At 42.8% G+C, this 22,762-nt stretch overlaps 1 protein-coding gene across 1 annotated transcript in view; it reads left to right on the top strand.

Annotated features, from left to right (window-relative positions):
- BCAS4 (breast carcinoma amplified sequence 4) overlaps window positions 1–22,762 on the top strand; it is a 61,855-nt gene that overhangs the window by 18,252 nt on the left and 20,841 nt on the right. Inside the window, 3 exon segments of the mRNA XM_072633557.1 lie at window positions 3,211–3,282; window positions 8,870–8,971; window positions 14,117–14,251. Of these exon segments, the coding sequence (XP_072489658.1) occupies window positions 3,211–3,282; window positions 8,870–8,971; window positions 14,117–14,251 (309 nt within the window).

Below are 22,762 nucleotides of genomic sequence, written 5' to 3'. Positions count from 1 at the left end.
TTGAATGAGCTCACAACTCCACCAACAATGAATTAATGTTCCAAGTCTCCCACATCCTCTCCAACATTTATAATTTTCCTGTTCTATCATGTTTGCCATTCTTATAGGTATGATGTGGTATAAGCTCAGAATTAAAAAAAAAAAAAGAAAGAAAAAAGAAAACCTTTAATCTTTTCTCTAAAAGAGCTCACAATCTCTTTGGCTATGTTGTTCACCACTAGTGACATCCTTACAAAGTAAGAGTATGTAGAGACTGACCTTCCTGTTTCACAGACAGGGGAAACCAAAGAACAGAGATGGTTGATGACTTGCTCAAGGCCATAGAATGATCCAGGAGCACAGCAAGAACTAGAACAAGGTTCCTCCGGACTCTAGGGCCAGTTGTCCTGTCCCATGGACTGGACATGGCTGTTACACCAAATTTCTGACTGTGTTTAGTGTGAAAGGCTGTGCTCTTGCCCCTGTGGAGAAGGGGAAATGTGAAAAATAGGTTGAAATTCATTGTTCATAAACAGAAAGAAAAATACTCATTTTGTATCTCATGAGAGGTAGACTCAGAGAATATCAATGCTGGAAAGAACTTTAAAAAATCATCTAGTGGATCCCAGCCCCTTTATTTTATAAATGAGGAAACTGAAGCCTTGACTTCTAAGAACAGCCTTGACAAATGTCATGGTTGTTGTGGAAGGAGTGATGATCTGAGACAAACCTGGCTCTGCCATTTATTAGCTGCCCTATAGATCTCTGTTCTCCTCAATTGATAGAATCTGGAGGTCTCAGAGTTACTTTGTACTCTGTTATATATACTTTGTATTTATTTACCTATATATACATTGTATCTTCCCAGTAGAATGTAACCTCTTAGAGAGCAGGGTCTATTTCATTTTTTTGTCTCTGTATCCTCAGTACTTAATGATGCACACATTGGTTATTCATTATTAATTCAACTAAATGTTGAATTGAATGGATCCTCTCTAAGCCTCAGTTTTCTTATCTATAAGATGGGGATAGTAGTCCCTATTTGGGAAGACATTATAATATAGGGTAGAGTTAAGGACCTGGATTCAAATGGTACCTCTTACTTCTGTGTGACCTTGGGCAAGTCACTTAACCCCCCTGGGCTTCAGTGTCTTCATGTGTAAAATGAAGAGGGTAGAACTAGATGATATATAGCAAGTAATCCAGTAAGATAACAGCTGTAAATAAATTCTGTTGTTATTCATATTAAAATTAGACACTGGATCTCCCAAGTTGAGTGAACACTGAAATCATCCATTTTCTCCTGCTTATGATGAAGATAGCAGGCTGATTAAAAATATGTGTGGCTTGGACAATGTGGCTATCTTATTCCAAGGCTATATTAGAGAATATATTTCAGAGGAAAACATAGTTTGGTTGACCTTATCTGCATAGTTATGTGCACTAATGAAAGGAAACAATGGTTAGACAGGAGGTGTCAGTACGTAGGATCCCTAGGGGCCACATATTTGAAAAAATGTAATGTTATCTATGTTTTATTGCATTTTTACTCATTTTATTAAATATTTTCCAGTGATGTTTTAATGGTTTCTCTACACAAAGGGTATTGCAGGCAACATATTTGTTTTGTCACCTGCGATGTAGATGTTCTAAAAGTCATTTATTTCTGTGTGGCTTTTGAATGTGTTGTATGATTTTCTGTCTCTTTGGGGGATGAGGTGGGACACAGAGATCTGCCTTCCTTGTTATGTTTTATTCATAGACTCATAAACAGAGCCAGAAGGGACACTGGACATCATCTAGTGCCTACCTCATTTGGCAGATGTGGAGACTGAGGCTCAGACTGCCGATGTTGTCTAGCTGACTTTCCCAGAACAGAAATTTAGCTCACCTTCAGCCTCCTTGGGCTTGAGCAAGTTCTCTGTAGAGAATGTTTAGATTTCTCGTGGGTCCTCAGTGAAGCCTTTACATCTCACCTGGCTTTCCATGGATGAATGGAAGGAACTAGCCTGGCCTTTCTGCTACCCTGGCCACTGATTAGGCAGCTTTTGTCAATGTTTTGAAAACACTTTTCTCTGTGTCAATTGTGTTTTGTTTTTATTTTGCTTTGTTGGGGGTGAGGGGTGGGGAGAAGAGTGTTTCCTGCACATTTTCCACTTCCCCTGGAACCATCAATATGGTGCACAGTTTTTATTTCTTCCCCCCACCCGATTTACCCACAAAAATAACTCCAGCTGTGACAGAGTTTTTAGAGTTTTACATTCACTTTGTACTATTTATATTCCAGCCCTAAAGATGTTTCTGAGCAGAGGGCTTTTTTTTTCTGTCTTTATACCACTAGCCTTTGGTCTGAAAGTACCCAGATGTATAAATGTGAGTAGTATCAATTCCCCATGGAAAGATGGATGGGAAAAAGTGGAAATTTTCCACAGGTTGGGGCTGGGGGTGGAGGAGGATGGCTACCTACAGAAATCTTAGTATCTCCCAGTGGCTGAGTTCTAGAGCCATCTCTAGAAAGCAACAGGAGATGTTGGAGTTTCAGCTAGCAGTGTGACCTTAGGCAAGTTATTTCTCCCTTCTGGCCCTGCGTGCAGACACTAGGATTCATTTCAACTCTGCCGCTTACTGGGCATGTGATCTTGGGTGAATCACTCCTCTCTGAGCTTCAGTTTCTTCATCTGAAAATAGGGACAATAATATTTGCACTCAAGGTTTTCTTGAGGAAAGTGCTATGTGAGTCTGAAGCTTACAAACAAAATACAATTAGAGACGTAATTATTGTTATCTATCATCATTATTATTATATGAATTAATCTAGCAACGGTTCCCGATCTGTCTTTTGTTTTTCCTCTCTCTAGACCTGCCTTATCATTTGGTTGTTTAAAAAAACAAGACAAAAAGGATGACTGAATTTAGAGCTGGAAGAGCTTTTAGAGGACAGAAATGTCCAATCTGGAAAGAAATTGTAGAGATTATTTGGTCTAACTCCCTTATTTCACAAAGGAGGGAGCCAAAGGCAAAATGAATCACCCAAGGTCACACTGGAATTAAGCAAAACTGAGGATTTGAACTCAGGTCTTTGATCCAAAATCCTGTTATTCTTTACCCTACTGACTCATCCTTATATCACTTTCCTTTAAAAAAAAAAAGTAATTTTTTTTTTCTAAATGGATTTTTTGTCTTCCTTCTGCCCAGTAAACCTAATCCCCTGGGCTGTTCTTTCCTTTGCAGGTAAAGGACGTGGAAGCCACCATTGAAGACATGCTCCTCAGGCTGGAGGAGTTCTGTGGCCTGACTGACATGGTAGGTGCTTCTCTGCCTGAAGGGCTCAGCTCAGGCCCAGGCCAGAAAACTCCTTCCGGGAGCTTTCTAGGGAGGCCATGTTGCTAGTGATTTAGCAACCAGACGAGTGGGGCAGCAGCCAGCAGTGGAGAGGGAACACACATACACACACGCACACACGCACACACACACACACACACACTCCCCACTCTTACCCCCCCCAAGTATTTCCTGAGGCGGCCATCTTGATAAGTCTCTTCCCCTGAGATGGTCTTATTACACAGAGGATCGCAGACCAAGCCACAAGGTGGCACTCTCGGGCACCTCTGCAGGAAGATGTACAGTGGGGATGGAAATACTATATTTAACTCTCCTCTGGTTCCAGCAGCTCACTGTACAAACATCTAGGAAGCCTCAAAGGGCTTCAGCATACAGAGGCCCAGGGGAGGTGTCCTTGTGGGCAATATTCTGCCTCGCGCCTGTTTGCTCTCTCAGGCCCCCACCTGACTGATGTCTACCCTCTTTTGTTAATACAAAGGCAGCTTGAGAAACCTCATGGCTGTATGAGGGTTGTGTTTGTCCCATGAAGGAATTGACTTTGAGCTGCAAAGGTTGGTTCCTGGAGGATTTTAATGGAAGTCAGATCTGTACTCTGGTCTGGTGTCAGACTATCACTCATTTTCTGTGTGACCTTGAAAAGCCAATTTCTCTTTCTTAGGTCTCAGTTTCCTTCTTTGTAAAGTAAGACAGTTCGACTTGATGGTCCCTAAGGCCCTTTCGATATTCACCCTTCTAATTTCCATGTTCTCTTCCTCAGATAATCTGTGTTCTAAGGTCTCTCCTAGCTCTGATTTTCTATGTTCCAAGGTCTCTCCCAGCTCTGCCATTCTGTGTTCCAGGGCTCCTCCCAGCTCTGACATTTTGTGTTCCAAAGCTCCTCCCAGTTCTGACATTCTATGCTGTCATATCTCTCCCAGACATTCTTTCTTTTGAAGTCTTTCCCAGCTGACTTTCTATGTTCTGAGGACCCTCCCAGCTCTCATATTTGAACTCTGAGAACCTTCGTAACTCTATGATTTTAGTATTCGATTATTTTCCTGGTCATGTTCTCAAAGGATCTCCTTTTCCCATCCCAACATCCTTTAGCTCTGCATCCCTGCTAGATGGGGAGGGGCTCAGAACATGATCTGGACAACTGGGGACTCTGAAAGCTTAGATTTTAGAGACTTTCCACCCGGTCTTCAGAGTATTTTTTCAGTGATGCATTATGAGGGATCATCATTACCATTCTTCATGGCTGATGCTTTTGGGGCTCTGACAGTTCTGCAGCAATGGTCACTATCTTCTGGGAGGGCTGAAGCCTTAGACTTCAGTAGTCCTGTTCAGAATGGACTCAGGCAGGAGTTAGGAGTCAGATTTCATAGAGGTGACCCAGTGAACCCCTCCTGCAGAGTTTCAAGGCTTCTTGCTATAGGAAGTATCAGTGGTCACCTACATAGGTGGATGATAACAATCACTGCTAGGTGCTAGAAGCATCATCTCAATTCAGAGGCTGGAGACAGAAATGCATCTTTCCTAGTTCATGTTTCTATAAAGCTTTAAGGTTTTCCAAATGCTTTCTCCATAACAATCCTGCACTACTCTGTGTGGTAGATAGTGTAAGTATTCTAATTCCCCATGTAATATATGTAAAAACAGGCAGGCCCAGAGAAGATACATTCCTTGCTTAGGGCCCTACAGCTGAGATCTAAATACAGGCCTCCTGACTCCAAGTCATGTTCTTCACACTCTGCCACCGTATGTAATTTAATTTTTTTATCACTTTGTATCCTATGTGATACCTAATGCTCATGAACATAGCCAGAGTCACATACCCAGAACTCTGCGATGTCTGGATAAAATGACAAAGTGCATCCCGCCTGCTGTTGTGTGACCAGCTCGGTGAATCTGATCCCATTCCCCAAACATTTGTGACTTATATACAAAAGCCTTGTGTTAGTTGCTAAGGGAAACAGAGAAACAAGGAAGAAGATGGTTCCTGACCTCAAGAGGCTTAGTCAAATAGGGGAGTAAAGACATAGATCTAGGTAAAGTAATGTAATTTATTTGTATATATAAAAACAATTCTTAGCTTATGGACCATGTGAAAATGGGCAGATAACCAGACATGCCCCCTGATTTTAACTCTGATAAGAAGATGAGGAATATAAGAAGACCACAAAGTCCTAGGAGATTAAAGGAGGCAAAGAGATTGCACCTGACTGGGAGATCAGGGGAGATTTCATGTAAGATGTCAGATAATATATATCAGCTATTTATATTTATGTCAGTTCCACCTGGATAAACTCCCTTAAGGCAAGGACTCTGTCTTATCTTTCTCAAGTATAGTAGTTCTCTGCATACACATTAAATATCTGTTCTCTTGAATTAAATTGAAATGACAGAGTAGCATGTGCATCTTAATAAGAGCAGACACCATCAGGGAGAGATGGTAGAGAAGATACTCCAAGTATAGGAACAGCGCTGGCAAAGGTATAGAGGTAGGAAAAATGCAGAAGCAATTAAAAAAAACCGAACAATTTCATTTGGCCATAATTTAGGGGTTGTTGAAGGTAACATGTGTGAAAGTATTTATAAACTGTAAGGTTAAGGTGATACTGTATAAGCTGCAAAGGGTTATGCACATGTAAGGGCTTCCTTTTCAGCTTTATTTATTGGCCAGAACCCTGGATTTGTGGTCAGGAGTCTTGCGTTCTAATAACAGGTCTGCCGCTTGTGTCCCTCAGGTCAGCCCCTTCACTTTTCTCGTTCTGTTTCCTCATGTTTAAAATGAGAACAACACTTTTCCTACCTACCCTACAAGGCTGTGATAAGGGAAATAGCACTAGAAATGAGTCATGTCATCCCAGAAGTAGCAGAGATCAATAGATGGTCTCACCTATAGAAACATTAGTTGGGGGGAGGGGGACCCAGGGGGGACCATAGGTAGGTAGAAATGAGTAGGCTGGTTGGTGAGAATTGCCAACATTTGTGATCTGTGGAGTCGTTACTTCTCAGGGCTCCCACCATTTTCACTGGAGCAGCTTCGGATGAGGGTCCTCTCTCAGCAGCCTGAATCCCACCTTTCTCCAGGGAGCTGTTTCTCTCTGTAAATAGAGGGAGAAAAGTTCTCCCTGGCCTTAGTCCAGCAGCTGCATTTGGCAGGGCTTCTGTTTCTTGGGTCAAGTGTGTTTTGCTTTTCTTCCTGGGGCCCTGAATCACTGAGGATACTCCTTGCTTCTCTGGGGTGGGCCTCCATCCGACCTCAGCACCCATTGCCTACACCTCTGATTTCAGAAGGATGGCTTTGAGAAGATGGCAGCGCAGTAGCCTAAGGAGATTGGGCTTGTGCTGCTGCCCAGGGGGAGGGGGGGGTTGGGCCCTGGGAATTCGTAGGGGAAGCTTTGGAATTCCTATCATAATATTCCTTTGTTTCTCCTCTTAGTCTCTGGATAGGGTCTTCCTTAATAAAAACAATTCACTTTTAAATGAGCTTTACTTGGCAAAGAACTTTGTTCAAAACAATTATGAAAATAGATCATGCAAATATTGTCTCTATTTTGCAGATGAGGAACCGGAGGGTTCAAGGATGTAAAATTACCTGCTCTCAGACACAGAAATTTGAGCTGGGGCTCAAACTTGGGTTTTCTTCGAGTCCCACTTAGTATACCACGTTGCCTTTAAGTTACCAAACTGAAGGTGCTTTCCCCAGGATTTCCCAGCATAATACAGGGTTTCTACCTGATTGAAGAAGCCCCTTCTCCTCCTCTGTCCCTGGCTGTACCATTCTAAGCATTTCTTTTATTCCACATAGCTAACAGCCTGAATCTTGTGCCACCTTTTTTTCCTTTTTCTTTTCTATCTCTGAAAAGATTAAAAGGAGGGGAGAAAGGGTGAGAGAGAAGATCTAGGCTTGTTCCACTGACACTCTGACCTTGTAGCAAGGATAATTTTCTACTCTTTGTTGCATGGAATAATTCTCTCCCCGGTTGGCTTTTGCCTTGCAGTGGGGTTCTCTCCAGAATTGGACTCTGCAAAAAAGGGGCAGTGGGCATTTGGCTATTCCCTGTGGGCCAGGGGACAGGCAGAAGGTATTGGAGAGGGGGTGGGTGGGGAAAGAGATTGATACCCCGACCAAAGGCACGCCAATCAGAGTTTGAAGCTGAGACCTTCTCGGGAGTTGAGGGAATAGACAGGCTCCACCTAGGACGAGATCCAGAGCTGAGGCCTCCCCAGCTGGCTGTCTCTTTCCATTCACTCCATTTTGGTTTTACAAAAATAACCTTCTTTGAAGCATAGCAGTGAGGCACTGGTTCCCTTTTGATGGGCCCTCCCACTGCTTGATCTGGTTTCCTATCAGACATAATGAGCCCGAGAAATTGGCCCAGTTCCCCCCCCCCCCACCTCCCCTGAAGCAGGTGTACCCGTAATTGCTCTCTTGGTTTTCCATTCTGGGTCTCATTTTGATGTTTCTCAGACCCTTTTTCAAACTCTGGGAGCATGAGAGTCCTTTTTGGTTTCTGGCCAATGAGAACAAGGTATTGGGGGTGGGGAAGAGCAGCTCTCCAAATAAGGAAGGAGCAGAGGGTAATGGGAAGGGAATGTTGGGGAAGGTGGACAACTGTACCTTTCTAATCTGCTGGCAACCTCTCCTTGAAGAAGTAACAGATGCCCTGACCTGCACTTACTCACAAGGACACTTCTCCCCACTTTTCCCCAGAGTGGCACCAGAAGATAATCCTAGAATGTCAGAGCTAGAAGGGCTCTTAGAACATGTAACATATAATGAAGAGGCTGGAGTCTAATTCCCAATTTTATAAATGAGGAAATGGGTCTAAAGAGGTGAAGAGACTGATCCAAATTCACACACATAGTAAGTGGTGCCTACAGGACTCAGTGGCAGATTATAGGATCTTAAAGCTGGCCATCTGGTTCAACCATTTTATAGGTGAGGAAACGGAAGCTCACCTTAAACAACTTGCCCAAAGTCACACAGCCACTAATTTTCAGAGGAAGGATTTTAATTCAGGTCTTCTTAATTCCAAATCCACCATACTCTTATATTTCCTTGTATCCCCACCACAGCACAGTGCTTGATTGATAATTAAGGAAAGAAGTATTGGTTGAGTCTGGCTTTGACACATTTTCATGTTCTGTGCTTGTTAGAAAATGTATCTGATTGATTAGGACTGGTGGTGGGGAGCTGAGAAACTTTGGTCTCTAATTAAGTAACTAATTTATATTTGGGTTGGATTTAGATTTGAGAAATTTAGCATGTTCCAATCCTCTCCTCCCCCCTCCCCCACCTTAGTTTGGGTTAATTCCTGTCCCCGATTATGTTAGTCAGGTGTCACAATACACCATGATACACTGACATGACAGCAAGCCACAGATCACAGCAGCCACTGTATATCACTGATGAGACTGAATCTCCTCTACTTTCTCCTCCCAGACCCTTGCTTATCCACAATCCATTCCCCTTCATGGAGGAAGACAAGGCATATAGAATAGGGAGCAGGGCCCCAGAGAGAGAATCATCTGCCCTGATGAGCTGCTTTGTCTCATGCAGATCAGGAATGACACGTCGCAGATTCTGGATGAAAATATTCCCCTTGTTAAAGCCAAAGTGATGGAGATGAGTGGCATATACTCCAAAGTGGATAAATTAGAGGTTTGTCATATTGATATTTGAAGGTGTTTGAAAATCAAATGAAGGTTGGGGCGGGGTTGTTCTTTTGCCTTTCTCTCAAGAATCTAATTCTGAGGAGAAGGCATTGGGCTGTGGATAGGTTGGGGGGCTAGATTGTTAGGCTAGACCTGAATAACCTGAACATTTGCTGTCCCTAACTCTCTGTTCCTTTCTTCCTTCTTTCCTTTCTTCTTTTCTTCCTTCCCCCTTCAGAAATATTATTATTCACATATATATATTTATATCATGTACATTTTCTCTGTGTCCTTCCTCCTCACTCCCAAGAAGCCACCTCATATAACAGATAATTTTTTCTAAGAGGAAAGAAAGTTAGCAAAACCAACCAAAACGCTGAAAAAATTATGACACCTGCAATTCTCCCCACAGCTAAATGTATCATCTCTGCAGAGGAGTAGAGGGAGAGGTGTTTTCTCATATATCCTCTTTGGAACCAAACTTACTCTTTAAAGTTTTACAGCATCCAGTTCCAACTTTTGTGACTGTCACTCTTTACATTTTACACTATTATAGTTGTCTATATTGTTTACTCTGCTTACCTCATTTGGTATCAGTTCATCTAAGTCTTTCCATATTTTGTTGTCATTATGGTTATCATTTCTTTTAAAAAATGCATCTTAAAAGATTGCGTTCACCTATCACAATTTGTTTAGCCATCCTCCAATCAATGGACATCTATTTTGTTTCCAGTTCTCTGCTAAAAAAAAGTGCTGTTATAAACATTGGATGTTCATGGACCCTTTCTTTTGTCAGTTAGTTCTTTGGGAGTATATGTCTCACAGTGGAATCTCTGAGTCAAAGGAGATAGACATTTTAATTACCTTCTCTGCATAATTCCAAACTTCTTTCCAGTTGTTCCAATTCACAACTCCACCAACAATGCATATGATTAGTGTGTGTGTCTTTTTACAACCCCTCTGACATTGACTATTCCTGTCTTTTGGGCCTCCTGCAGGAGAGTCTGTGAGTATGAACCAGATATACCTTAGGAAACAGGGTCAACTGAGAGGCAGGAGTGAATATTGTTTTTAAAAAAAGTCTTGACATTATAAAAGCTGATTGATTTTAATTTTGGTTACTGGATTTTTTTTTTGAAGAGGGAAAAAGCAAAGGTCTGTAGCTTCTTTTTCCTATTCTCTGTCTGACTTTTTCCAGCCCTGAAAATGAAATCCTGTCCTTTTTTTCTTTGCATGGAATGATGTTCCTAGCTTGGATGAAGTTGACTTCTATGCACTGCTCCCTGGACTAGTTTGGACTATTTTTTTCCTTTCCCTTGGAGAGAGGAAAGGTCTCTTGTCTTAACCCCTTCCCTGAGGTCTAGGAATGAGCTAAGGCAAGTCTGAGCAGAGGCAGGGGGCTCACAGAGGTCATCAGCCCCAGCCTGTCTCATCCTGCAGGATTGATGCTTGATTCTTGACCTTGGCCTATCCCCTACTTCCTGAATCCTTTTTCATAATTCCAACATGGTAAAATCCTTGTGATCTACATGATTTTAGCTGGAACCAATAATAAAGCATCTCTTTTTTTTTTTTGGTAAGGTGATCTTGCCGGCAGTTACAGGAGCCTGGATTTGGCTTACAAAACTTCCTGCCCCTCTTGAATCCAGCCAACATGCAAGTTACTTTAAATTCTTCAAACACACATGAGTTCTTCAGCATACATATTCCTTCCACTGACACAGACTGCAACTCCTGTAAAGCTTAGTTGATGTACTTACAGAACTGCTATGCTCAAGAATTTCATCAACCTGAAAACAATCTGATTTCCAACTTATGCTAGGCTTGTCTCTAGATGATAGACCTGTATTGTCACCATGTCCTTACTCGAAGGTTTTCCAACATGGTCGAACATGTTGGAACTTGTATTCCTCCTGGAACAGCTGTCAGGAAGCAGGGTCACCTCTAAACCACAATGAGATCATCAGAATTATCCTTATTTAGTGGAGGCCTAACCCGCCCCCCCCATACTAAAGTAGAATAACTCACATTTCTATAGCCTCTTTGGATTTACAAAGTGATTTTTTTTTACAACAGTTCCCTGAGTTAAGTATTAAGTATTATCACCTCTGTTTAACAGAGGGGGAAACCAAGTCTCAGAGAGGTTAAATGATTTACCCAAGGATACCCAGCCATGAAGAGTCTGATTTGGTATTTGAACTCATGTCTCTGAGCTCTGAAATAGCTACTTTTTCTACAAGTCCACCCTGCCTCACTAAACCAACACCAGAATTAACTTGGTTATTTATCATAGTCTTACTGCTTCAAATGGAGTGAGGTGGTAGGATGGGATTCTCCTAGACAGAATGATAGGACTTCTTGGAGGTAGAGAAATAACTAGTGTTTAGGTTTCCCACGGTGTGAGGGCCAGTCCATGAGGAAGAAGGGGGTCCAGTTGGGAAGCCAGTGATCACTGAGCCCATTTGTATGGCTACATGCCATCAAGGCTTCCTATTTAGGGTTCTATGAAGTGCTTTGAGATTCTCTGGACATTAAACATGCGTAAATTGTTCCTGGCAGTAGCTGGGCTGCTACTTGAGGCAATTAGTTTAACATCTGTTGCCAACCTGCTCTGAAATGGATTTGATTTGAATGCTCCCAGACAAGTAGAGCAGCATCTGGGACTAGTGCTATATGTCTTCTGGCTACCCCCTTCCCCCATTCACCTCTTGTGCATTCATGGGATTCACTTTGAGAGATAGTATAGTCAATGTAGACGGTGTAGTTAGTGTAGACAATGTAGTTAGTGTAGATGACAGTGTAGATAGAAAGAACAATCAACTTGGAGTCATAGGATCATAGATTTATAACTTGAAGGGAACTTAACAGGCCATCAAGTCAGGGCTCCTGGGTTCCAGTCCTAGCACTGACACTAACTATATGACTTTTGGAAAATTGCCTCATTTCTTGTCTCTGTTTCCTCATCTATAGTAATTCAATTTACTATATTTAAGTAATTTAAGGGTTCTTATTCCTAAGAAGTTCTCCAGTTTTCCCTAATAGAGCAGTACTATCCCATCCCTTCCCTGTCTTTTCCCCAGCAAGGGCCTCAGCTCTAACTCAGGAGTAAGGCTTTGGGTGGGATTGTGGGAAGAGGTGATAGGGGATACAGGAAAAAGAGAACTAGCTGTTTAAAACATTGAAAGACCCAGGATTTCCCGCTAAACTGAAGGAAAGATGGAAACGGAAGAGCTGAGGGTGAGCGTGGCAGGAGCTAACCTCACATTAAAGCAGTGTGGCAGACCAATGGACTTAGGGGTAGGAGGTGGAGGCTGGAATCCCAGCTGTGACCTTTAGTCCCGTTAGGTGAGTTCCTTAATCTCTCAGAGTTTAGGGATCATGGGATCATTGATGAAGAGCTGGAAGGGACATCATAGGTCATCTAGACCAGCCTCCTCATTTTACAGATGAGGAAATGGAGGCCCAGAAGAAGGAAACTGATTTGTTTCAGTTTCTTTATCTGTAAAATGAGGATTCTGATGTGGGAATGGCCTGCCTCCGTGTTTTATAAACCTGAAAGTCCTGCAGATGCAAATTGTAGCTGTATCACCCTCAATATATCATCTTGCCCATCCAGTGTCAGGTTCCTAGCAAAGGTGCTCTTCTCCTGGAGACAAGGTCATTCTGTGTTGAGAGGAGCAGCTCTGGGTGCCTTCTCATCATAATCTAAGCTCTGAATTTGGAGTTGGAGGACTTGGGTTTGAGTCCTGACTAGGCCACTTGATATTTGAGCATCACTTCCCCTCTCTGGGCCTCTGATTCTCTTCTGTTCAATAAGAAGGAGCTCTAAGGTCCTTTCCCAGTTCTAAATCCTATGAATTCTTCAGCCTTTTGAGTCTGAGGCAGTTTCTAGGCAGTGTCCTCACTAGACCTTGGGTGAGTTGGAGGGAGGGAGAAAAGCTTAACAGATATACTTCAAAACAAACAAAAAAACCCAATCCTATGGGTGTTGAATGAACCGTGTGCCTGGCCCATGAGACCACAGTAGGCTGGGCCTTGCAGCTTTCTCTCTCTCTTCCTGCTGTGGTTTTGCCATGAGGCAGTTATTGGCATTTCAAAGGCAGCTCAGGCCTTGGAATGATTACATTCCAGTGCAGTGCCTCACACTCCTACCAGAATGGTATTAATGTGAGAGAGGCAATTGGAGTTGTTCGTAGGATGAGTTGTTTGTAGGATGCAGAGCATGAAGAAGAGAGAGGAAGACTCTCCTCCTCTTTGATACCATGTGAATTGACTCAGAAGGGTGAAGAGAAAGAGACAGTGAATGCCCTTGTGAGTAGGGACTTTCTGGTCCCTGTTTATATACAATTGCCAAGTGGACCCTGAACTCCTTCCTCTCCATTCTTTTTCTCCCCTCCCCCCAAAGAGTAGATTGCCTTCTCAGGCTGTGATAAAGCTATTGTTGAGAAATCACATCTGCTAGAGCACCTGAAGAATTATGCTAATAATACCATCTTGAATTTCTTTAATGCCTTTTGGCCAAGGAGCTTCGAAGAACTGATCTCATTCATTCCCAGTCCTGGGAAATGGGAAAAGTTCCATAGGACAATATTTTTTACCCTAGAGATCATCTAGTCCAACTTTTTTTCTCTTAGGAGAAACCTGAAGCCTGGAGAGATTAAATGGATTACATGAAGTCATACAGGAAATAGTTTAGTGAACCAGGATTTGAATCCAAGTCTTCTGATTCTATAACTAATGCTCCCTTTCCACTGCACCATGCTTCCTAATTTTATGACATTTGGAGCAACGGAAGCCCAGAAACATTCAGGAATTTTTGCTGAAGTCACACAGCAAATCAGCACCAGAGCAGCAGCCTTTTGTTGTCTGAAGTGTGTCCACTTGGACCCTGGGATCCCCAGGAAATAGTCCTTCTGTCATGTCCTCCCAGGGATGGCTATGGGGCATTGCATGAAACCTGAGCTGCTGAGGGAAGACTTGTGTTAGTAATTAGGGGTTTTGACGTCTTGCTCTGGGCCGTGGAGCTGCAGCCAGGAATGTGTTCAAATCCAAGGCAGATGTGTCTAAGCTTTTCTCCTGGTTTTGTTTTCTTTGTCTCTACCCGTGTTCCCTTCCACTCCCCCCCCCCCCCCAAAAAAAACCTTCCCCCAAGGCATTTGTGAAGATGGTGGGACACCATGTCTCCTTTCTGGAGGCACAAGTCCTCCAGGCTGAGAAGGATTATGGAACGTTCCCTCACACCATTCGAAAGTGGTTACAGTCAACCAGTTTGCCTGCCTTCCGAAATGTGAGTATCCCACCTTCTCCTCCTGGCAGGGAGTGGGGTGAAAAACAACCCTGCCTGTCATACTGTAGAAATGGAGAGAAAGGGCTTTCCAGTGCTATGGTTCAGCTGGTTTATATCCTCACCAACCTGGATAATGGCATCATTCAAAGCCCCTTTGGCCCTGGTAATCTAAGGATTTAGTTCCAGCTTTGCTATTAAGGAACAAGTTGAGTGACCTTGGGCAAGTCAATTCCTACACTTCACTTTCATCAGAGAAATTAGATGATTTCTTAGATACCCTCCAGATACTCATTGACATTCAGTGTGCCATGTTATGAGGTCTTTTCCCATTCTACCAGTCTATGGTACTATGATTATCTTTGATGATGACAGAGCAGTGGTCAAATAAATGGCACGGACCTCAGCAATATATTCTACCTGCTGGATCTGTGAATTCAATGATATGGCTAGTCTCTCCACCCACACAGATCACAGACTTCCCTCCTGTTTTTCCCATCATATGAACTGCCTATTAATGTTCTTTAGATCTCAGCTTTAGTAGAAGAAACCTGGGTTCAAATCTCAACTCTGCCCCTAACTCACCATATAACTTTGGTTCAAATTACTTAAAATCTTTTTGTGTTCCAGTTTCTTCCTCTGGACAGGAAGGATCATGGATCCAAGATGTTCTCCAAGCTCTAATGTGTAGTTATCTCATAACAACTTAATCATATACAAATAAGTGTTGTAGTTCATAGGATCATAGAGTTAGAGCTGATAGGGACTTCAAAAGTCACTGAATCTAATCCCCTTATTTCACACATGGGGAAACTGTGACATAGAGAGGTTAGATTACTTGTCCAATGTCACACAGCTAGTAACTGCCTGAGGTAGGATTTGAACTCAGGTTTTCCTGATTATAAATCCAGTATGATATCTGTATACCACTTAATTCTCTTAACTCTCTGACTAGATTGTAATTCCTTTAGTGCCAGTACACTATCTCCTTGCACAAAGGAATTTTTAACAACAACAACTAACATTTATAGGTTGTGCACTATGTGCCAGACGCTGTCATTGACTGATTCCTGGGAAAATTTAAGAATATAGTATTTTTAAAAAATAGTATGTAGATAGCCAGAAGAGGGATCAGTCACCACTGAGGGCCAGAAAGATTTCACCTAGAAAAGGACATAAGAAACTAACCTCAGTTTCTTTTTTGAGAGGGTTAAGTTGACCGGTAGATCAGGGTAGTGCTATATAATCACAATTTGGTTACATGTCATCAAACAAATTTACTCATTTATATACGTACAAGAAGAAGATATAGACTAGAGAGCATTTAGTAAATATCTACTATGTGCCAGGTGCTGGGCTAAGCACTTTACAAATATCACATTTGATCTTTGCATCAGCCCCAGGAGATAGGTTATATCTTTAAACTTTACAGTTTAGGAAACTGAGGCAAACAGGAGGTGAAGTGACTTACCCAGGGTCACACAGCTAGTAAGTGTCTGAGGATCAAGTCGTCTTGACTCCTGACTCCAGGCCCATTGCTCTGCCTTCATTGTTTCACTACCTAGCTTTTTATCTGAACTTAAAAAACACCACATAAAAGAAGCATGTTGTCTCATCCATTAGGCTGTGAGCTCCTTGAGAGCAGAGACTGGCTTTTGCCTTCCTTTGTATCCCTAGCACTTAGCGCGGTGCCTGGTACGCAGAAGACGCTTAATAAGTGCTTATGGACCAGTGGTCAGTCAGGAGATGGGGTGGTATGCTCCATGAGAGGACCTCTGGAGATAGATTCAGTCATTGCATTCACAGGAAATGTTAAGACTTTCAGAGTTGTTTTTATGTAAATTGCGCTCCTGGTTCTCCTCACTTCACTCTGAATCAGGCTATATAAATCTCAGTGTTTCCCTGAAAATGGTCCCTTGTCATCATTTCTTAGGGTACAGTAATACTCCCTTGGATTCATATGCCATAGTTGGTTGAGCTCTTCCCCAGTTGATGGGAACCCCCTTAGTTTCCACTTCTTTCAACAAATATTTGTTGAAGAAATAAGCAAACCAAGGCCAGCAACTCTGATTGCATCACCAACAAGGGAGAGGAATTCTGTAAGTGGCTGGTTGCTTTCCAGCCCTCTTCCTCTTCTATGGATACCACAGGTAAGATGGAGGTCCAGTGCCTCCTGATGACCTTCAGGTAGCCTGATGTCGCTGGGAGCTCCTGCTGTTGGGACTCTGAATCCTTGTTGGACCCTGTTTTCCCACAGCAGCATGAAGCTGGTAGACATTACCTGTAGTAACTTGTCCTGGGAAATGCATCCCTGCCAGTAGCCAGTGAGTCACCCAGTGAGTACACTCTAGCAAGGAGTGTTAATCTTGGCCTACATGAGGAGCCTTCCTTGGTGGTCATGATTACAGTCACCAAGGGAGCATCAGAGCCAGGACAGGCCCTATGAGAGAGAGACAGAGAGAGTGTGTGTGCATGTGTTTGTTTGTTTGTTTATGTGTGAGAGAGAGAAATCCCTAACAGTCTTAGTTTTCTCTCTTTCTCTACTTAATTTTCTCTCTGAATCCCTCAACTCAGCTTTGTGTTTGATCTTGAATCCATTCTCCCTCATTGTCTTGCCCCACGGCCTGCCCCAGAGTTAACTATTCCCCCCTTTGAGAAGGTGTTCTGATCTCAGGTAGCTAGATTGGGTCTAGTATCAGCAACTGACTTTTAAGGGTGAAATCTACTTTGGACTTTCCTCTCTCTCCCAACTCCAGATGCTTCACCCAGGAGAGGGAATAAGCCAAAGTAAACTACCCAGACTTGTGCCCTTAATTGCTTTTCTTCCTCTTGGCCCCTTTTGCCCTAGATCCAGTAAACACTGAAAGGGGAAAGAAGGCCCCAGGAAGATCAGACAGAGTCTTCGCTAAACATACGGGCGGACCCAGGCTGGGATCTTAACCCAGTTTGTCAGACTTACTTGAAAACTTCCTAGGAAGACTGCCCTGGCTAAATTGGAGGCCTACCCTGAGGACCACCTTCCCTTCTCTCTTCTCTCCCCAAAAGTCTTGACTTCTTCCTTGATTCCATCTCTCTGCTCCAGCCAGTCCTCTCTGCTGGTGAATCTCTTTCCCTCCTCCCCCCTTGCCTTTGAAGACTACTCCCTCCCCCAACCTGGTGAGGAGAGGGAAAGGGGATTGACAGCTCTGACAGCCCCTGGACTGGGCCCCAGATGCCTTTTGAATTCATGTCTGGGGTTAGCCACACCATTTCTGGATCTCCTCCTCTCCCTTCCCCCAAACTCAGCCCAGAAGGTATAGGCCAGTACAGCTGGCACCAGGGCAGTCTCAGGGCCTGGATTTCTAGAAATGGGGGAGGGGAGAGGGGATCTCTTTGTGGGGCCTCCAAGAGGCTGGAGGAGGATCGGCCAATTTGTTGGCCCTCCGTTCTATATGGCAGCAGCTGCAGTGAGCAGTCAGTCTCAGAAAGCAGTGTAGATCCCTCCTCCCTTCCCCATCTTCCCCTATTCCTGCTCTCACATCAACAATAATTACATCTAGTATTTGTGTGTGAATGTGTGTGTATGGACTACATAGAATTAATTTGAAGGGAGCCATGGTTTATTGAAAGGGACATTAGATTCAAAGTCAGAAGACCTGGGTTTTCTGTGGGCTGACTGTAAAGTCCTAGCTTTGCTGTAGGCTGGGGCTGTGACCTTCCCCTCTGGGGCTTTCTATCAGGTGCTTGTACTTAGTGATCTCTCAGGTCCTGTGCTAACATTCTGTGTTCTATGTTCAATTGAATTAAACACAAATTGATTTCCTACTAAGTACAAAGTATTGTGTTTAGCTCTAGGGATATGAGAACAAAGATGAAACAGTTCCTGCCTTCAAGGAGGTCTTGTTCTATTGTAATTCAAGAAGAGGCTTCAACATTCTATGATCTAAGGTCCCCCTTAGCTTGGATAGTCTATGTTCTAAGGTCTCCTCAGGTTCTAACATTCTATGAAGCTTCTGAGAAGAAAATGATTCTTTCCTGCCTTTCTAGCCTGTATTAACCATATCTTTCTCAACTCATTACAACTGCCTGTCATTGTATCCCAGTTCACTTTACATATGGAGGTAGGTGGATTGAAGGAAATGGACTGCCAAGGCAAAGGATTAAAGGTTGGCCTTGGAGTAAGAAGGACCTAAGTTTAAGTCCTATCTATGGCACATACTGGTGGTCATCCTGGCCCAGTCCTCTTAGTGCCCTGGTCCTTAAGTGCCCTTACCTCTCTGACACTATGAGTTGCAGAACAGTTGCTGATCTCCGTGAGTAGAGGGAATGTTCTTGCTTGAAATGCCTTATACAAATGACATTACAGGTCTAAACTAAAAAAGAAACAAAATTAATGGAGGCACACAGAAGGTAAATGATTTTTTCCCTTTTAAAAATTCACTTTGAATTTAAATACAAGAAGACAAAAAAAAAAGAACATTTCACAACGTGTACAAAGCACAACATAGGGGATCCAATATAAAGCTATGAATTTCCATCTCACAGTTTACTTTCTTTGAAAAACTATGTAATAAATATTATAAACCATTTTCAAAGCTACCCCGCTTTTCTGTGTTTCCTTCTAAGTTTTCTTTTCTTCTCTGCCATGTGCTTTTAATTGTTTTCTCCCTCTCTCCCTGCCCTGCCATAGAGAAGGTTACCATTAGACACAAATATGCGTATATGTGTAAAACCATACTACATATATATATGTGTATATATATATATATATATATATATATATATATATATATATATATATATACTTCTATTTATTAGTTCTTTCTCTGGATGTTGATAGCATCTTTATAGGTCCCTTGTAGTTGATTTTGGTAATGACTTAGCTGTTCAGAGTTGCTCTTAGAACAACATTGCTGTTTTGACATACAATGTTCTCTTGGTACTGCTTAGTTCATTCTTCATTATTTCAAGCAAGTCTTTCCATGTTTTTCTAAAGTGAACCAGCTCATCATTGAGGATTAGTGATTTAGCAAAGATCATGTAGCAATCTTGTAACAGAACCACGAATAAATAAGTCCCCCTTACACAAGGCCTTTTCTTCTTTACTATAGAAATAACCTTATCCTAGGTATGTGAAAAGGTGGATTTGGGGATGGTGGATATTCCTATACACAAGGCCCTTAGATGGGGGACAGCTCACTATATATGCCCAATAAAACACTGTAATATAAATCAAAAGAGCCAGGTTTTATTCCTGACCGATACTAGTTGGATGATCCTGAACAAAATCACCTCCCTATCATGTACCTCAATGTCCTCATTTGAGAAGAGGGATAGGAATGAACTAGATTGTCTTGAAAGGCCCTTTTAGCTCAAAAATTCTGTGACTAACTCAGGAGATCTGGGTTCAAGTCATAACCACTTTTTAACTATGTGACCATTTCCAATTCCTCTTCTGTTAAATGGATATCATAATTCATGCCCTGCCTACTTCAAAGGATTATGAAGGAGGACCAATATGATCATACAGGTGAAAACATTTGGAAGAGTGCAAAGCTCATATCAGTATGAGTTTTTATTAGTAGAGCCCCTCCCCAAGTCCTTTATTTTTACTCTAAGTATTTTATATAACATATTCAAGTTCAGTTATTTCCTCTGTTCATGTAAGTTCCTCATTTTTGTCTCTATCCCCAGTGTTCCTGGATTGTAGAAGATACTTCATATATGTTTGTGCAATTAATGAATATAAGTGGTAGGTTTTGGAAGGAGGGAGAGGGCTTGGGTATTTAGGAATAATTCCCTTCCCTGGAGTTATCAGAAATACTTTTCCCATATGGTTTTGGGTACCTGGTACCCTGGGACCATCTGAAATTGGTAGAGTAGGTGAAATGAACACTTCATTATGGCTGAAGCCAGAAGTTGAGTTACTCACAGAGGTGTCAGATTGAGTTAGCCATAGGATCCTTACTTGGAGATGAGGCTGGGGCTTCTGGACATAAGACTTCACTTTGAAACTTGAAGGAATATGAAGTAGAGAAAAAGACCAAGACAAAGAGACAGTGTGTCCTGGTGGACCCTGGACATGTTTTGTTCCTTCTGTAGTTCTAGGACTGGTTATTGATCTTTCACAATTAGGGAGAAATCATCAGCCATTCAAGTTTCCTTTCTCTTTGAATCCACTTACTGTGGGAGGTGGGGGAGAAATAGTGGAGGTCTTGCTAAATATCATACCAAAGATACCTAGGAGGGTGTGTGTACCTGGTGCAGAGGACACGGACTTAGAGGGAGTAAAGTTGCTCTGAAGAGGGAGTCTGGTCCAGCAACTTCATACAAAGGAAGAGAGAGCTTCACATCTGCAACACATTATCAGGGCAGGCGGCAGAAGCAGGAAAGTGTAAAAATGAACTGGAGACATCTCAGCTTGCTCCCTAGGCCTTGGGGCCCTTCAAAATGCAGGAGAGGGAGACCAAGGGACATGGTTGTCTTGGATAGTTTTCCTATTTGCCAAGAGCCAGTCCTAGTCTAGAAAAGGCATCAGGAATAGTATTCAGAATGCTCTAAATTGCCTCTTTGCCCAGAAGCACAGAGTGAACCTTGCTAATTTGTTGTAAACCGCTGTTTGTTTTCCAGTGAGCCAAAACATCTTGTTCACGAGGTGTCATTTTGATTAATTTTTCCAATGGTTAAGAGCACAACTCTTTCCAAGGATGACTCTTTGGCTAATAACAAAACCACTTTGGGCCAAGTCCCAACACCAGGCTTCCAAAGTTGCACAAGCAGATTTTGCACAGGAGAGAACTGTGGGGTGTGTAAAGCCCTGGGCCTCTGAGGAAACAGGCACCTAGAGGAATGGTTGGAAAACCTGATCCCAAGTTCAGAGACCCCCTCAGGGTTGGCTCTCTTTTAAATGATTCCAGCCCAGGGTAGGTCTGAAAACCAATTGACCTCTTGCAGTATGTGAAAACAAGCTTTGGAGACTCAGTATTCCACGAAGCTTGCCCTGTTTTTCAGTTGAAAGGGCAATACTTGTTAAAATCCTTCAACTTCTTTCAAGTACTTTGGATAAGGGGTTTAGAGAAGGTCATACAATAACAGACAATAGAATGTTAAGACTATAAGATCCTTAGAACATAAAATGTCAGAACTTGAAGAAACATAGAATGTTGAATCAGGAATGGATCATAGAATATAGAATGTTAGCATTGGGATGGAACATAAAATGTCAGAATTGGGAGGAATATAGAATATTGGAGTTGGAAGGATCCAACAACAAAGAATCTCAGAACTGGAAGGGATCTTTGAACAGAAAATGTCCGAACTGGAATGGCTCTTAGAACTTGTTAGGAGGTTAGGAGGAACTTAGAAAGTTACAGGGAACTTAGAGAGCATCTAACTGTACCTTCTACCCTCAGCCATTTTTATTGAGGAAGCAGATGAGATTCAGAGATGGAAGTGACTTTCCCAAGGTCACCTCAAAAATGGATGACAGAACCAGGACATTAAAACCCAGCCCTCTTGGTTCCCAGGCCAGGGCTTTGTCCACTGTGCCACTCAACTTTAATTTGATTAAAAAATGATTCATTCAACCCTGGTCCTGAATCTTCTCCCCTCATAATTCTTGGCTGATATGATGCCATTGGACAGACCTGGCCCCAGGCACCATAAGGAAGGTCTGAGGCCTTTCTTTTTCTGTGGTTGGGGCAGCTTTTCCGTCTGTGATGTAATGGAGGATGTGGGAGAGGATGCTGTCCCCTATTTCTGCCTGTAGGAGTCGCAGCTGCCAGCTGCTGAGTCTCCTCCCCATTAGAACCCCCACCCCCTCCCTTCGCCACCCCAACACACACACACACACACACACACACACACACACACACACACACACACACATGCACGCACGCACACACACACATATATACACACACACACACACATACACACACATTTGCTGGTGAATACACACACACACACACACATATACACATACATACACACACACACACACACACACACATACACACTCTCACTCTCTCTCTCCCTCTCCCTCCCCCCACCAGCTCTGCACTGAGCTTCTCCCTGAGGCAGATTTCTTGCCTGGTGGAGTATCAGACGTGCAGAGGAGGCCTCCCCTTGCCTTCCCTTCCTCTTGAAGAATTTCCCTTCAGTGGCAGTTCTGAGGAGGCATGATTTGGCTCTGGTTTTGTTCTCTGGTGGTGAAGCAAGGGCAAGGAGAGCAACACAAAGACTGAGAGAGATTTTCGTGTCTTTACTTAGCCATGATATCTATCTTCCCTCTCCCTCTCCTTTCCCCTCTCCTTCCCCTCCTTCTCCCCCTCTCCTTTTCTCTCTGTTCCCTTTCTCTCTCCCTCTTTCTGTCTCTGATTATCTCCCTCCCCCTCTTAGAATGACTGACTCTTTCTCTGATTATCTCCCTCCCCCTCTTAGAATGACTGACTTCCTTCAAGACTTAGCTCTAATGCTAAGCCATGGTATCTTTCTATCTTCCTCCTCCCCCTTTCTCTTTCCTTCTCCTTGTCA

This window comes from Notamacropus eugenii, chromosome 1 (assembly GCF_028372415.1).
Source record: "Notamacropus eugenii isolate mMacEug1 chromosome 1, mMacEug1.pri_v2, whole genome shotgun sequence".
In the NCBI taxonomy this organism is placed as follows: Eukaryota; Metazoa; Chordata; class Mammalia; order Diprotodontia; family Macropodidae; genus Notamacropus; species Notamacropus eugenii.
This window is presented reverse-complemented; position numbering and strand designations above follow the sequence as displayed.